The 16,047-nt window shown below is 56.0% G+C and overlaps 1 protein-coding gene across 1 annotated transcript; it reads right to left on the bottom strand.

Moving 5' to 3' along the window:
* Positions 1-4,785: 4,785 nt before the first annotated feature.
* NKX2-3 (NK2 homeobox 3) lies at positions 4,786-7,359 on the bottom strand. Its single transcript, XM_012934455.2, has 2 exons — positions 6,987-7,359; positions 4,786-5,543 (listed from the first exon to the last, which is right to left on the bottom strand). The coding sequence occupies exons 1-2, from the start codon at positions 7,357-7,359 to the stop codon at positions 4,786-4,788; spliced, it is 1,131 nt and encodes a 376-aa protein (XP_012789909.2).
* Positions 7,360-16,047: the final 8,688 nt, after the last annotated feature.

The raw sequence follows: 16,047 nt of genomic DNA on the forward strand, positions 1-16,047 counted from the left end.
CAGCAGACCTGTGCGGAAATCCTTCATTTAGGAGATGAGGGCTATTTATAGTCTCAAACTTCGGGGCAGGGAGTAGAGTGGGTTGGAGGGACTGGGGGCTGGGGCCTGGGGGCTGGTTGTCTTGTCTTTAAGTATCTGAAGACACACAAAAGGGCATGGAAGTCAATTCACAGAAACTGCCCTGTTTCCTCCAAAAGGGTCACTCTCTTCCAAAACAGAAGAGGATGCAGAACTAAGGCCGACTGAGGTAGAACAGGAGTGAGCAAGCCAGGCCAGGAAGGTGGGGCCCGGGCACTGGGTGTACAGAGAGGCCAGGGTCCTGCAGGATGCCAGTTGTTGGAGAAAAGGAAGCTGCTCTCCCTATCTAGGAAAGCCCCAGGAGCGAGGAACATTAGTCAGTGACTAAGAACCTGAGGTCTGAGCATGCAGGCCTTAAAATCAGTCTTAAGAGTAGGGCTCTGGGGCTGGAGCGATAGCACAGCGGGTAGGGCATTTGCCTTGCACGGACCCAGGTTCGATTCCCAGCATCCCATATGATCCCCTGAGCACCGCCAGGAGTAATTTCTGAGTGCAAAGCCAGGAGTAATCCCTGTGCATAGGCAGTTGTGACGAGAGAGAGAGAGAGAGAGAGAGAGAGAGAGAGAGAGAGAGAGAGAGAGAGAGAGAGAGAGAGAGAGAGAGAAAGAAAGAGAGAGAAGAGAGAGAGAGAGAGAGAGCAGGGCTCCACTGGGCAACTCACCTCCCCCAGGTTTTCCAGGGGGCATCGGGTCCCAGGTGCAGACCCCCAGGATTTATTTCCTAAATCCCAGTTCTCCATTTCTATTCCCCCAGAGTCCCAAGGCCTCCACAGTCCCTAAATTTTGTGTCCAAGGATCTCTATCACGTTCTCAATGTCCTCTGTGTGTCGGGGGGGGGGGGGGGTGGGGAATGGGGGGGTGTTGAACTGCAGGACGAGGAGCAACTGACCTTCTTAAGGAATCCCTGTGGCCAGCCAGCCTCTGCCCCTGGGATCTGGGAGAGCAGGCAACTCCTCCCTGAGCAATTCTGGGAATATTTCACACATCCCTGGTCACCAGCAGTCAGTGTCGATCCACACACAGGAAGTGACCTCACACTGGGAGTGTCACCAAGTGCCCCCAGTCCTGAGGAAAAGCCTCTGCTGAAGGAAAAGGCTCTCCTAGTACCCCCTTCCCCCAGGGACAAGATGCCCTATGGTCCCCCACGACCTCACTGCGACCTCAGGTAGAGAGAGAGAAAATGTTGCACTCAATTGTGGCATTGGAAAGTACCTAAGACTCGGGGTACATAGGAGGCGGAGCTGAACTCCTCTTGGATGATTCAAGAAGGAAACTCTGGCAGTGAGAGGGGGTGGGGGGATGATGGGAGCAATTGGAAAAAAAATTAAATGTATTTTTAAATGCCTTTAAGTAAAGAGACTCCAGCCTTGAAGGTGGGGCAAGAGTTGAGCAGAGGGAGGCGAGTGGAAGGCAGAGACAGAGAGGCCAGGGCAGAGCGTGCCTTCCACTGCTTCCTTTTTGTCACTCTGGCATCAGCTTTCCGAGGTCACCTGCTGCAAAAAGCCCTTCCTCCAGCACTTGGTTGATTACCCTTTTGCAATCTAATCTACTACTCTTCCCCCCGCCCCCACTTTTTGAGTCATACCCAGCCGTGCTCAGGGATTACTCTTGGCTCTGCACTCACAAATTTCTCCTGACAGTGCTCTGGGGACCATATGGGATGCCAGGGATTGAACCCAGGTGGGCTGCATGCAAGGCAATTTCCCTACCTGCTGTACTATCGCTCTGGCCCCTATCTACTACCATTTTCTGTTTGTTTGGGGGGGGGGGCATGCCTGGTGTTGCTCAGGGCTTACTCTGCATGCAGGGATCACTCCTGGCGGGGCTCGGGGACCACATAGGGGGGCTGCAAATGGAGTAAGGATCGGCCTCATGCAAGGCAAGCGCCTTAACACCTATACTATCTCTCTTCTTCTTTTCTACGATTTCTTTAACATTTAGTTGTCCACACACACACACACACACACACACACACACACACACACACACACACACACACACACCAGCTACCCACATCACAAATCAAGTGTCAACAGCCTGCAACAATACTTCTCTACCATCCCGAGCACCTGGGAAGGACAAGTACACCTTTATTAAGGGGTGCCCCGCAAACGCCTCTGAACGGTTAGTGAAGGAATGAATGAGTCCTTAATAGCTGCAGGCAGCGGGATGTGTTAGGAAAGGAGAATTCTCTCCCAGGCCCCGAGCCTGAGCAATTCCCGGCACGGTTATACCCGCAGAAAAGTTAGGTTTCCCCTGGAAGGGGTTTGAGATGAGAGCGGTATTGGGAGGCGGGGGTCGGTGTCCCGGCTCCGCGACGGCCAATGAGGAGGGCACCGCGGGTCAGGAGCGGAATGACCTGCAGTCCGGTGCGTTAACACAAGGAAGGCTCCGGGGGGTCTTTCAACCTCAAGAGAGGCGAGGGGAGGGAGCGAGGGTCTCCGCTCCCCCGCGCCCCGCCCCTGTCCCCCGCTAGGCCCTTTGGAGGCGACCGAGCCTCATCCTGGGCGGTCAGCAGGCCTGGGAGGCTTCCCTTGTCAGCATCCGTCCCTTCCTCTCTGCTCTTTATTTCTTCCTTCCTTCCTTCCTCCTCCTCCTCCTTCTCCGCCTCCTCCTTTTCCCTCCTCCGCCTCCTTCTTCTCCTTCCTCCTTCTTCCATCCTCCTCCCTCCGGGTCTCAGCAGCTCCCCAACAGGCCGCCGCCGCCGCCGCCGCCCCGCAGCCCCTACCCCCTCCTGGAAGGGCGAAATTGCTAAACTTGTAGCAATAATGACCCGCTTTCACGCCGCCGACTCCCGCTGAAAGTGTCCGCGCCGGCGCCCGGCCGGGGCCTAATCAGCGCGCCCCTCCCTGCTGCCCGCCCAGCCCCCGGGCCCCCCTCCCCCAGCACACAAAACGCGGGGAACAAAACCCCCGCGCATTTCCCCGTCCCTCTGTCGAGCAGACTCCTGCACAAAGCCTGGGCTCTGAGAAGCAATAGGGAGCTGGAGGGGGGGGACGTCAATCCCGAAGCGCTGGGGTTTTTGTTCGCGCAGGGGACTTCGCCTTCCTACCACACCTTTTGTTCGGGACTCCAATAAAAAGCCATTCTTTCCGCACCTTCCCGGCCCGGGGCCGCCTTTCAGCCAGGCCCGGCCCCACAATGGCGCGGCGCGCTGAGGCCTCCCCATTCACCGCCTTGGCACGCTCACAATCGGCCGTGTGGCAGCCCCGGCCCCGCGCAGCCATTCTCCGCAAGTGACAAGGACTCGCATAAAGCCGCGGCCGCCGGGGGAGAAGGGAGGGCGGCCGCGGGGGAGAGCTGGGCCGCGGCGGGGCGCACGGCAGCGACCCCCGGGCGCGCCGCAAGCCCCTGCGGCGGTGAAGGAGCCGCCTCCGCGCCGCCGCCCCAAGTCGCTGGGCCTTTGGGGGGCTCGGGGGGGTCCGCTGGTCCCCCCCACCACCACCCGCCCCGAGCGTCCCTCGCTTGAGGTGGGACTGGCTAACGCTGGCCGGGGACGCAGACTCCGACATGATCGCAACACATCTGGGTAAAACTAGGGGAGGGGATTAAAAGCCCCAGAACCTCGAAAAGAAAGGTCCGGCGCTGGCGACCTGTCTGTCCTCCCTCCAGGAATAAAAAGAGAAATGAACCAACAAAGGCGAGAAGAGATCAGGCTGAGCCCCGGGTCTGGCGCACGGGAAACCAGGCCTGCGATGGCCCAGGGAAGTCCACTCTCCCCACTCCCTCGCGGCCACTTTTCCTTCCCTCCCTGTTTCAAGGAACCCCCCCCTCCCCACTTGGGGGTGGTAAACAAAGTCGGTAGCAGGCCCAGGTTTGGAAATATTGCACCTTGTTTATTGACTCCTGTAGTGTATGGCAGCGGGCGTGTACACGGCGTGTGGATATAGTTAGATATATATTAAATGTGCTGGATACAGAATATGAAACAGAAAGGAAACCGGTCACACCTTCGCTGGGCCACCAGATCCCGCCCCAACTTTTGATCTCGCTGGGCTGATTTTGTTATGTTGTTGTTTCTTTTCTTTCCCCCTCCCAAAGAGTTTTCTGCTCCTGGACAGCCCGGCGGTTCCGGCCCCAGGTGTCCGCTGCAGAGGGCAGGAGGTGGGCGCGGGAAAACTCTCTTTGCTCTGGGCTCTGGGCCCGCAAAGCGAACAGAGGAGTTCTCCAGAGCCTGGGGGGTTCTCAAGCCGCGACTCCCTACTCTCGGTTGACTCTCCTTCATGCTTAAATTTTTTTTTTCCTTTTTCCGCTTTATTTTCTTTTTGTCCTTGAGTGCGCTGCCAACGCTTGGCGGAGGCTGCGGAATGGCCAAGGGAGAGAAGTCCTTTTCCTTGCTCTGGAAGAAGCAGAACAAGGCAGCCAGAGTTCCAGCCTCTCGCACTCCCCTGGGCCAGGTTGGGCTCAGGGACCATCATCCTCCCCAGCCCCCCTGGACGGGCTTTTCGTTTTGCGACAGTCTCTGCGCCCGGACCCCTTCCCTCCCCCACGTCCGCCGCGTCCTGCAGGCCTCGCTTGAACTGAGCTCCGGGGGACTCTGGGGGAGTGAGACGTGTCCTTTTCTTTTCTTTTCTTCTTTCATTTCTTTTCTTTTTCTTTTTTTTTTTTAACGAGAGGGGTCTGGCCCTCGGATCCAGCCTTTCTCTCGAGCTAGAGTCCCGCGGCGCCAGGCTGCGGTGGGGCGGCCGCCGCGTGACCTGCTCCGTTTCTACCAGGCCCGGATGCCCTGCAAGGTGCCCTGAGCGCACGCCGCCCCGGCCGCGGCCCCCTGGTGCAGCGGCTGCGCGCCCCCGCCGCCGCCGAAGCCGCCCAGGTTGCTCACGTTCACAAAGGGCCCGCCCCCGGCCGCGCTACAGGCGGGCGGCATCCCGGTGGCCGCCGCCGAGGCCCCGCCACCGCCGCCGCCACCGCCGCCGCCGCCACCACCGCCGCCCGCCGGGTACGCGCAGCCGTAGCTCCCGCTGTAGGCCGCGGCGGCGGCGGCGGCAGCGGCTGCGGCGGCGGCGGCCGCGGCCGAGTTGCCGTAGCCGTAGGCGGGGAAGCTGTTGTACGAGTAGGCGCCCGCGCCCACGCTGTAGGGCGCGCCGTAGGCTGGAGCTCCGGGCGTGACGCACGGCTTTCCGTCCCGCACCAGCACCGGCACAGCCACGCGGCGCGGTGGCGGCGGCGGTGCGTGGGTGCCCAGCTCCAGGGACTTGTCCTGCCGCTGTCGCTTGCACTTGTACCTGCGATTCTGGAACCAGATCTTCACCTGCGTCGACGTGAGCTTCAGGCTGCTGGCGAGGTGCTCGCGCTCGGGCGCCGACAGGTACCGCTGCTGCTTGAACCTGCGCTCCAGCTCGAAGACCTGAGCTTGCGAGAAGAGGACCCGGGGCTTCCGGCGGCTGCGGGGCTTCGGCCGCTCGCTCTCCTCCGCCGCTTTACAGTCTCCGCTCGCCTCCAGAGGCTTCTTCAGCTGGCAGCTTTCTGCAGAAGAAGCAAAACAACAGCGTCCCTTAGCTGTCCCGGCCACCCGGTGGGCGCTTCGGTCTTGCAGAACCGTGGCCCCGTGCTGCACCTAAATGCCTGAGCTGGGTGGGGGTGAGGGGGGATAACTTGGTGGCAGTTGGTGTCCTGGGCAGGCAGTGGCACGCTCCACGGGGAGGGAGAATTTGTGCGCGTTCTTTTTTAGGGCTTGGGCATCTTGGAGAGAGAAGGAAGGAAGGACTTACCCTGTATTGCATGCGGGGCCCCCGGCGTGCTAATGATTATGTTCGGGATGAAAGTTGCAACTACTTACTTGGTAACAAGTAAGGATTTTGCAAACTTGTTCTCTTTCACCTCTTCCCCTCTGTCACGGGTTGCTGATGCGGTGAGATGTGTCGGTATTTAGGGGCCCGTGTTTGCAAAAAATTTTCTCAATGGTAGCGCTTAACTTCTTCATTGCTCAGCCCCCCTCCACCCACCCACTTCTTTTTAAAAGCTTCACGCCCACAGCTAAATGTCTGAGTGAAGATGTCTGCGTTTCCTGAGAGAAATAAATAGAATGGACTGATTGGGACCGTTTTTGGTGGAATTTGGTCCCAAGTTTACTGCTAGGAATTCCATCTTAACTTCTGCCTGGCCTATCTCTCCAGGAAAGAAAAAGAAAAAAATTTTTTTGATTCGTTCTCTTTCTAAACAAACACTTCCTGGGAGGTGTTTTATTTAGTTACCTGAGCTCTCTCTCTACTTCTGCTCCCGGTCCCATGCGGGACTTCAGATTAAGGTTCAGGAGTTCTCCCTCTGCCCACAGTGCCACAGCCTGGGACATGAAAACTCAGTGTTAAGATCAAAAACAAGGCCAGCCCTGGGGAGAGGCAGGGACAGGCCATGTTCCCTCCTACCATTTTCAGGGACATGGTTGAGTGGACGCGGGGCTCCAAACAGAGAAGGGAGGACAGCACCCCGCTGGCCTCCACTGAACTTCCTGCGTCCTGCGGATGCTGGGACACAGCCTGCGTGGACCATGCTGCAGAGGAAGGCTTCCCGGAGAAGTCATGCTAGAGGGCAAGCGGAAAGGGCTCAGCCTCCTGTTCCTACAACTCTTGGCAAGGGCAAAATTACTGTGAGTTGTCAAGGACCCAAACGCTGAGCCCTGGTCCCTGATCAGCATCGGGGCTGCAAAAAAACGACTTTCCTTTTGTGTGTGTGCCCTTCCTACTTCCCCCTGCGCAGGGGTGGAGGGGCAGCCCTGCTGGTCACCTCGTCCTTCTCCCTCCACCCGGGCGCCCTGGCAGGCACCTGCACTTTCCGTGGCAGCAGTTGACCAGGGCGCAGGCATAGGTCCCAACGGCGAGATTCATGGGAAATTTGCCAGCGCCCCGCCATTGCTCCAGATGTGCGGTGCTTTTCCCCCGCCCGCCCCCGCCCCACACCGCCTTTACTCACTTTGGCTCCGGTCCCTCACGATCTCTGGCCCCTCTTCGTGTTCCTTGGGCCCACCGCACGAGTCTCGCAGAACCGTGTGCACGTAGGTTTGGGGACAGAGCCCCGAATCGCCGTGGCCCTCGGCTGCGGCTAGTGAGTTCAAGTAGGTCAGCTTCTCGCCCTCTTCTTCCTCATCCTCCTCCCCGCCGTCGGAAAACTGCGTCCCTTCGGCGGCGGCCAGCATGCAGGGGGCCGAGTGGAAGTGTTGATCCAAGTCCGCTTGCAAGTGCGTGCCGTGGAAGTGCTGTTGCTGCTGCTGCTGCTGCTGCTGTTCCAGATTCAAAATGTCTTTGACTGAGAAAGGGGTGGAGGTGACCGGGCTTGGTAACATCATCAGGGCCACTTAATTGTCCAGTCCAAATACTCAATAAATCCCGGCGGGGGCGGGGAGGCAGCGCGCCGGCCCCAGCGCTGCTTCTGGACTCTGCCGCCGCTGCTGAGTAGGGCTTTTTGACAGACGCAGTCCCGCTCCAGTCTAAATCGCCTCCATTGGCCCGGACCTGGGGGTCTGGGTTTTGTTACAGCCACTGCAGGGACTGGGGCCTGGCCTGCGAAGCCTGTGTCCGAGGGTCGTGCGTCACGCCGGGGGCGGAGCTCTCGCCTCGGCCTCTCTCGCCATTGGCTCGGCTCACGTGGACCACGCCCCCAGCATCCCCGGAGTCGGGTACTGGTGGCGCTACCAGAAATAGACAAGGACTAGTATAGAGTCGCGAAGTTCAAGTCGCTGCGAGCCAGGCTGCACTGACCTAAGTGCCTCAATCACCGATTCCCGCCGCACCTGTCCGCACCTTCCCGATTCGGGCCGTTTCTGGGAGACTTCTGGTCCAGAAAACGACTTGCCTGGAATGATGTCCCAAGAGGGAGCGTGGTTTGACCAGCGGCTGCTGGGGCAGGAAAACTTCCCGGCTTGTAAATACCGGAATCGGGAATCTTAAGGAGCAGGAATATTTTACATGTCTGTGGACGGGCGACTTGTCCCTTTCGCCTAGTTGACGTTGCTCAAGGCTGTCCCCTCCCCGCCCCCCTTTTGAGCGTTTCCCCCTCACCTTGTCTCCTCCATACGTTGGAAACTCTACTCCAAAGGTTGTTCAAATAAATGCCACCTTCTCCAACGATGACTGTAGCCCAGCCGGAAGTTATCTCTTCTTCCTCTGAGCGCTTGTAAGTAAAGAAAGTTCGTGTCACTGATGCCTCCCACCTAGTGCTGTCGCCATATCGCCTGCCTGCGTGTCCCCAAGGGCAAGGCTCTGGCTGCTGCATCTGTCATACTGGCCAGGTCAACGCAGCCGCGCGCTGCACTATGCAGGCAGGTGAGAGAAAGAAGGAGCTTTTACTGCGCTCTACTGCCTGACGGCTCTGAGTTCCAACCCTGACATAATTCAGTGTGTGTCCTTGAACGTTTCTAAGCCTCAGTTTCTTTGTCTACTAAAAGGGAGACAGTAATACCTTCTGCAGGATTTTTTTCGGGGGGGGGGGGAAGGGCAGGGATAAATAACGCTAAATCTGCCCAACAGGGCAGGCCCTGCACGTGTTAGCTGCTTAAGCCAAGCCACCGAGCTAAACTGCCACAGAGCCCAAGCAGTGATTGTGTTGTGGGCTGCCCTGAGGGCTGAAGAGGTGCCTGTTCCCAGGAAGGAAGTGAAGGAAGTGACCGAACCATGCAGCCTGTCTTGTCCACTATGAAACCTGGCACCAGGCACTAGGCCTCAACACTGCAGGAATCTTTCTAGTTCCTCCTAACCACGCTCTATCTGGCGTCCCAGTGAAACCTTCTATATTTCCTGGGCGAACCTAGGGGTCTCCTGAGATTCTGTGAAGTCCACGCTGGGGGGGAATCATCCTTTTGCACAATAGATGTTTGCTCCCCACCTCCAGTCCAGCGAGGTGCAAAGGGGGGTGGGGGTGGGTGTGCGGGCTCTGCTGTGAGGCCCAACAGGAAACCCATGAGGCGTGCTGGGCTTAGACATTTAGGAACCGGTTTTGGGCCCCATCATGCGCCCCTCATCCGGTCCTGGCCGCCCCCACGCATTCCAGCGGCTAAGATGGAGCTGGGGGAGACCAGCTTGGGCTGGACGGGAGGCGGGAAGGTGCGGAACCGCGGACAACGCCCCCCGGCGGCCGCAGACTGGGGTGCGCGAGCGGGAGTGGAGCGCGGCGGTGCGGTACGCCGGAGGGGGGGGGGCGGAGAGGGTGCCCCGGGCCGGGGAGAGAGGGAGCAGCGGGTCGGGAGGGGGGAGAGGCGGGGCTGCTCTGGAGCGAGCGGAAATGGTGCGGGGAGTCGGCCCCGGAGGCCGCCTGGGGAGCTGCGATGCGGAGCCGGCCACGTGCGCCTGCGAGTAGTTAGGGTGGGGCGGGAGGAGGCCCGCGGGGACGACCCTGACCCTCGGAGCGCGGGGCCTCTGCCGCCGTACAGGCGTCGGGGCCTTTTGTCTTTGAATCCTGAGACTCTAGGCGTCCCAGGCAGGGCCGGCATCTCCAAACTAGGCCCGGGGACTGCGGAGGAGAACACGCCAAGAGTTTGGCTGCAGCTGGAAGCACGCGCGCGCAGAGAGCTCCAGAAAGAGGTGGGGGTGAGTGCGCGGCGCTACGGGGTGCGGGGCCTGAAGTGTGTGCGTCCGTGCGTGGGGGGGCTCAAGAAAAGGGGCCTGTGCTCTCGTCCCGTTCCCCCACCCCCGGGGAAGATGGGCACTGGGAATGTTTGTTCCCTGGTAGCCCTCAATTTTCTTCGTGATTTCAGGGGTCATTTCTATACTCAGTAAGAAGGGGGGGGGACAACCCTCCCCCCCCCGAAATTGTCAATTACCGAACTCCAGCTCTCGAATTTCCCAGCCGAGCCTGCATTTTTCTTCGCTTCTCAGCTCCTAGGCCCCTCCGTAAGCCTTGCTCCCTTCCTTGATCGCCCAGTCCTGGAACCCAGGGCTTTAGTGCTTGAAACCTGGAGTCACCCCCACTCCCCTACCCCCACACACATCGTGATGTCTAAGGTGTCCACCTGGTCCCGCGTCCCGGGCATGCACGAGGCTGTCCCACCCCCTACGGTCTCCCTGAAACCTGCCAGCCCCACTACGACCCAGGTAGCCTTGATGGAGGCCTGAGGACCTTTCCTGAGCCCTCACCCCCCCACCCCTTCCCATCCCAAACTGGGTCGCTCCAGGGCGTTCAGCCCCAGGAACGCACAGTCGGAGCCTTCCTGCGGGGCTAGGGGCCTGCGGGGGAGATGAGGGGGAGGAGGGACCGACCGTCCGGTGGAGAGGCCCTGAGGGTGCTTTCAGGGCCGCCTCCCTCCGTTCTTGCCTCTCTGCCACTCCTGCGCAGGGTTGATCTGGCGCGCGCGAGTGCTACCCCTCTATCTAGAGCAGCTCTAGGTCTTTTGCCCACCGCAAGGACCTCAGCTGGTCTCGAGCCATTCTCTCCCGGTTGTTCAGGTGCCCTTTGGCAGATCTGGTAGCCTGCGGCTGAGCGTCCCAACGAGGTTATCCTCCTGGCTACTTCGTCCAGGCTGCCCGGTTTCCCAGACCCGGAGCCGGCTGCCCCGAGCGCACGGAGCTGGAGCTGCTGCGCGCTTCTGTTTGATAGGAAAACGCCAGAGCCCTCGTTTCTCTACTGCTGCGCTCTGGGTCTCCGAGACACTTATCAGAACTCGAATCTGGTTCCAACTAGTATCCAGTTACACTAGCGTTCTGGAGTATTTGCATTCTCTTGTCAGAAAAGAGCATCTTTGAAATCCTCCAGCGAGCTGGTGCTCAACTAATAACAGGTTTTTTTGTTCCAGATAGTTTAGCTAATTACGGTTAGAAAGAGTAAATATCGTTACAAGTACGGAAGCAATTGATTTTATTTTAATAGGGTGTATCTGTCTCCGCCGCTTTTGTCACATTATACGTTTGTTTATCCAATCACCCTCCCCCTTTCTTATATAAGATTAAAGTAAAACAAGTGGCAGATTCTGTGAGGGAGAAGCACTATTTAGATGCATGCACAAAAAATAAAATTATTCCCTTTTTGAGAAAATTCATATTCCGTCCACTAAAAGATACATCAGGCTAACATGACGATTTTTGTTTGAAATTGTACTGTTTTTATAAGTTCTCAACGCAAAATTATTTAATGGATAGATGTATCATTCACATAATGGATCATCTTATTTATATGTGCAGCTGCTTAGTCAGCTTATCAAATAGGCAAATATTTAAGGTTACCAAGCCACAAAAAATTGAAAGCTTTCATGACATTTTAATTTAAAAGTAAGTAAAAATAATTTTTTTTACTGAAGCATGAATAGCTGTCCTGTGATGATTTTAGCTATAATTATAAACCTCAGGTGATTTTTTTCATTGATTTTGCTTTTTATTTCCTTTAGGAATTTCATTTTAGTGCCATTTTACCAAGAAAGTGTTCTGTCTTTAGCAGCAGCGTTGCACAGGTTTTTGTTCTTTCGTTTGCTGGCAGTGGTGGAATGTATGTGTTTGCGTTTGGTTTTTACTTGGGGATGTTAGAACGCTACCCAGAATTTGTGAGTAGAGACATTTTTTTTTTCCTCAGAAGGGTGAATAAATTACTAGTTCTAAGAATACATCATCAAGACCATTCCTAAAAGCATTAAACCAATCTGATTTCAGGAAAGGACTTTTTTTCTTCTCTCACTTCAGTAATTTTGTAAGAGGAAAAATTTGTAATATATCTTGAGGATTTTAAAGCTTGTTTTGCATGTTTTTTGCATAGATACCTGATTTGCCCCAATTTCGATTGGACCTGAATTTTCTGTTTGTTCCCTGGGAGAAAATCAAACGGGGGGAATTTCAAGCAGTGGGTGTTTTTCTTTGTCAGTGGCTGAGGAAGAGAGTTTCGATTTCTCCGAGTGAGAAATTTCCAGTCTTATGTACATATGTCTGCTCCTCAAAAAAAAAAAAGAAAATTAAAGATAACAACACAGATATGTCTTCCATCACCCAAACTGGTCCTGTTTTGTAGCTAAAACACAAAGCAGAAAGTGTAACTAAACCTATGTCAAATGAAAATCAGTTATTTTCCAAACAGAAATGCTTTAAATGAAGGACACCTATGTGCAGACATATTTGTACTATTTGTGTGTGCTGTTTGGGAGCGCAGGAGCTGTTTGGGGGATTAAATTGGAATCTTCAGTGCATTCTTTAGCTTTGTGTGTATGAGCAAGTTAAACTGTATGGAAACGGCAATACCTGTGGAGCTTTTAAAATTCGACTTCGCTAAAGAGGCTGCCATCTTTGGCAAATTACTTCTCTTAAACCAGAGCCCTTCCAGCTCCGGATGGATCCCTGCCTTGCGGTGGAGGAATGTGGTTATCTCCTTCCAAGAAGCAGAGATTATTCCTGTGTCTAGCGTGATAGTCTCAACCCACTTCCCTCAACCGAAAGCATTAGGGAGACTTTGGCCTCAGGGGCCCCAAAAAATCTTTCCCCAAATCTTCCTGGGTGTCATGTTGAAGCAAATAACTTTAACTCATTTGGAAACAAAATAAGAGCTTTTTCATGTGAAAAGAAACCTTGGCAGAAGTCTCGTGGGTTTAAGTTCAGAAGGATGCATCCCCCTGGGTCTAGTCTAGAAGTTCAATTCCAGGAGGGCATCTGGGAGCAAGACCCAAGCAAGTTTCATTCAGACCTTTGCTCTAGTTAGTAGGCGATGGTGTGTGGTCATCTCTAGCTGTCCTCTTGCCCCTGGCTCCCTGAAGCTGGGGAGGGGCACCCAGTAATTACTACTGCCCTAGCGACAGCCCCAACTTTCCTGACCCTGCAGCGCGTAGGTTCTCTTGCTTGCAATCAGCCAGGGACCAGGCCTAGAAAAGACCGAAGGACAGAGACCCTGGTCAGACTTGGCGCTCTGAAGTCGCCACAGGGGACAGAAGACAGACCGGCTGGCTGGCTGGACCTCCAGGCTGGCCAGCAAGGCCTCTGGGCTCAGCGGCCTCGCTCTGCGGAGTAGCCACAGGCTTGTGGGGCTGCGGGGGCTGGGGGTTCCCACGCCTCACTGCGCCCTGCTTGCCTTGGACGCTGGCTTCCAGCCCAGTCTTGCACTTTGTGGGTGCAGCTCGGGCTGGAGTGCAGGACTGTGCCTGAGGACTTTCCAGTTGTCCTCAGGAGAAGCGCCAGGCAACTAGTCCGCACTGGCATTCTCTGCCCTTGAACCTGTCTGCAGGCACCCAGAATCCTGTTCACCAGACTGAAGATCCTTCTTCCTTCACCCCGAAGCCCCCAGCCCTCCCCAGCCCAGGACTCCAGGTGGTCCTCACCATCCTCCTAGCACGCCAGGCCCTCCCTGCCCCCTCCCCTGTCATGGGGCCTATCTTTTCCTCCTCCTCCACCCCTTCCCCTTTTTTGCTCTGCATTTTTACTCCTCCCCTTCCCCCATCTCCTCTCCTCTCCCCTCTCTGAGGACCCCCTTTCCACTCCCCTCACACATACTTCTCCATTCCAGTGCTTTCTGGGGCTTGTCTTGGGGCCTCAGGATGTTTGACTTGGAGGAAACCCCAAGTTATATGGGTGGGCTGCAGCAGTGGCATCTGAGGAGGGGAGCAAGGCTGACTCCTCAGCCCCAGAGCCTGCCCCCTCCCCCTTTTCACCCGAGTGCTTACTGTCGCAGAGCCACTCGGAAAGGATCCAGCCACCCAGCGTGTAGAATGGGGTGCTCCCACAGAGCCGATCCCCCTCCCAGTGCCCCCACTCCCAGCTCAGTCTCTGTTGGGGGCCCTAAGCCGTGGTGGTGGGGGGGCTCCAGGTGCCAGGCTTGGCCACCCTCCTTGTGGAAATCCCCGCCGCGGGCAGATCCTGCGGAGCTGCGTTTCCTTCTATTGTGGCAGCGGAGAGGATCGAAGTGGAGTGAAAGGTGACCATACGGGCCCCAGGCATCCCTTGAGGACAGATGGGGGCTCCCCAACCAGGGCCGGCCCCACCCCTATCACACACACACACACACACACACACACACACACACACACAGGAACAAACCTTCGGGTCCTCCTGCTTTCTTGCTAGCCCCACTTTGGATGGGGGTGGGGCAGGTATTTAGCTTGAGATCATCCCACTTGGGAGGTTTTTCAGGGAGCACCTTAAATGCAGGGACCTCGGAGTCTGAGAGAAAGTACTCAGGGATGTCACTTGACTTGCACTTTGGAGAACCCCAGAACCATCCCTGGGACAGCATATGGTCCCCTGAGCCCTGCCAAAGGGTTCCCTAAGTACTGATGGTTGTGAGATGTGTGTGTGTGTGTGTGTGTGTATACATTTATATTAAAATGCATGGTCAGAATTTTGGAAAGGGAAGTGGTGGTTCCTCACGTCAGCCAGCAGGATGGGGGGTGGCAAGGACTGGTGGCTCCATAACTCTTCCAGCACCACCAGTAATTTCTCACCCTCCTCCTAGTTGCAGGGAATGGCTCCTGTGGTGCTTCTGAGTCACTGGCCTCTGGAGAGAGGAGACAGGGCCTGGGACCTTCTGCCCCGTGCACCAATTTCTCAGCAGTGTGGGGGCAGCCAGCCCCCTTACGCCCCTTACCTCCCCTCTGTGAGCTTGTTTCTGGCTTGGATGGCTGCGCTAAGGCCATTTATTCTCCTTGAACTGAGGAAAGATGCTGCTTCCCGATGGGAAGACACAGCTGAGCAGACCCAGGAAAGAAGATGCCTAGGACCTGCCACAAATCAGACTCCACGCAGGTTCCCTGAGAAGGTGGTCACAGCAGGAGGGCTGGGCCAACACTCTTTTTAATTCCCCTCCGTCTCTCTTCAATGAACCATGGTAGTGACATGAAATTTGGACAGACATGTTTATGTGATCCAAGATGAAGGCTAGCTCCTCTGACAATCAGATGTACCATTTCCATCCATTTATGAGATCGCCGCCATTAGTCTTGGTCAAAGTGGTCCCATAAGGACCTGTCTAAACTGCCATCAAAGTGGAAGGAATAGGTTTTATTACCAGAATTGTAATGATTGTATGTACTTAAAACTAATAAAACCACTTTGAAATTACTCCGCAACTTAGGTATTTTTTTTAACCCTACATGCTTCTCCTGCCTAAGTGTAGACAAGGGCAGGGGCCAGTGCACATATATATGCAGTTCTAACCATTCACACCCAGTACGTCTGTGCATGTGTCTATGGGCACACACAGAACTCACAAGCTACATGTATGTTAAGAGTGGTAGGGGCGGCAGTGGAGAGACAGTACAGCGGGCAGGGCACTGGCCTTGCATGTGGCTGACCCCAGTTTAATTCCCAGCATCACATATGGTCCCTTCACATTTGCCCTACATGTGGCCGACCCGGGTTCAATCCCTGGCATCCAATATGATCCACCAAGTACCACTAGGAGCAATTCCTGACTGCAGAGCCAGGAGTAACCCCTGAGCATCGCCGGGTGTAACCCAAAAAGCCAAAAAAAAAAAAAAAGAAATAACACATGGTCCCTTCAACACTACCAGGAGTAACCTCTGAGCACAGAGCCAGGAGTAAGCCCTGAGCACCTCCAGGTAAGTCCCCAAAACAAAAATTTGGGAGGGGTGGAGCCAGAGCAATACCTCCAGGGGGTTAGCATGCAGGAAGCAAGCAGGAGGCCCAGGTTCAATCCCTGAGCACTGACAGGAGGAACTAAGTGTGGACTCACTACACCCCCTCCCTCAATAAAAAGCTGGGAGGTCAGGGAGACAGCTGAGATCTCTGGCATCACATGGTCTCCCAAGTACCACTGGTTCCAGCCTTGACAGCTGACACCAGAGGCTGAGCTTGGGGTGGGGCCCGGCAGCGTGGCGGCTTTCTCCAGGTTGTAGTCACATCTCTGTCCTGGGCTACAGCACCCACCTGTCAGCCACCAGCCCTGGGGCTGCTCCCGCTCCTCTGGCCATGGAACCTGAAGGCGGTTCTTCCACCTGTTAAGCAGCGGTTGCTTCACCTCTAGAAGGAAAGATATGAAGTGTTAGGTCTTTCCAGAACTTCCTCCAGGATTCTGGAAATGTGCGAAGGAATGCATGTCCCAGGCCAGCCCTGCTATGTGC

Source organism: Sorex araneus, chromosome 11 (assembly GCF_027595985.1).
Source record: "Sorex araneus isolate mSorAra2 chromosome 11, mSorAra2.pri, whole genome shotgun sequence".
Classification (NCBI taxonomy): Eukaryota; Metazoa; Chordata; class Mammalia; order Eulipotyphla; family Soricidae; genus Sorex; species Sorex araneus.

What these genes read in the sequence shown, in the direction of transcription:
- NKX2-3 (XM_012934455.2), bottom strand. Translation starts at nt 7,359, where the DNA reads ATGATGTTACCAAGCCCGGTCACCTCCACCCCTTTCTCAGTCAAAGAC. An exon ending in CGTGAGGGACCGGAGCCAAA is followed by an intron (nt 5,544 to 6,986) that starts GTGAGTAAAGGC and finishes CTTCTTCTGCAG; the next exon opens with AAAGCTGCCAGCTGAAGAAG.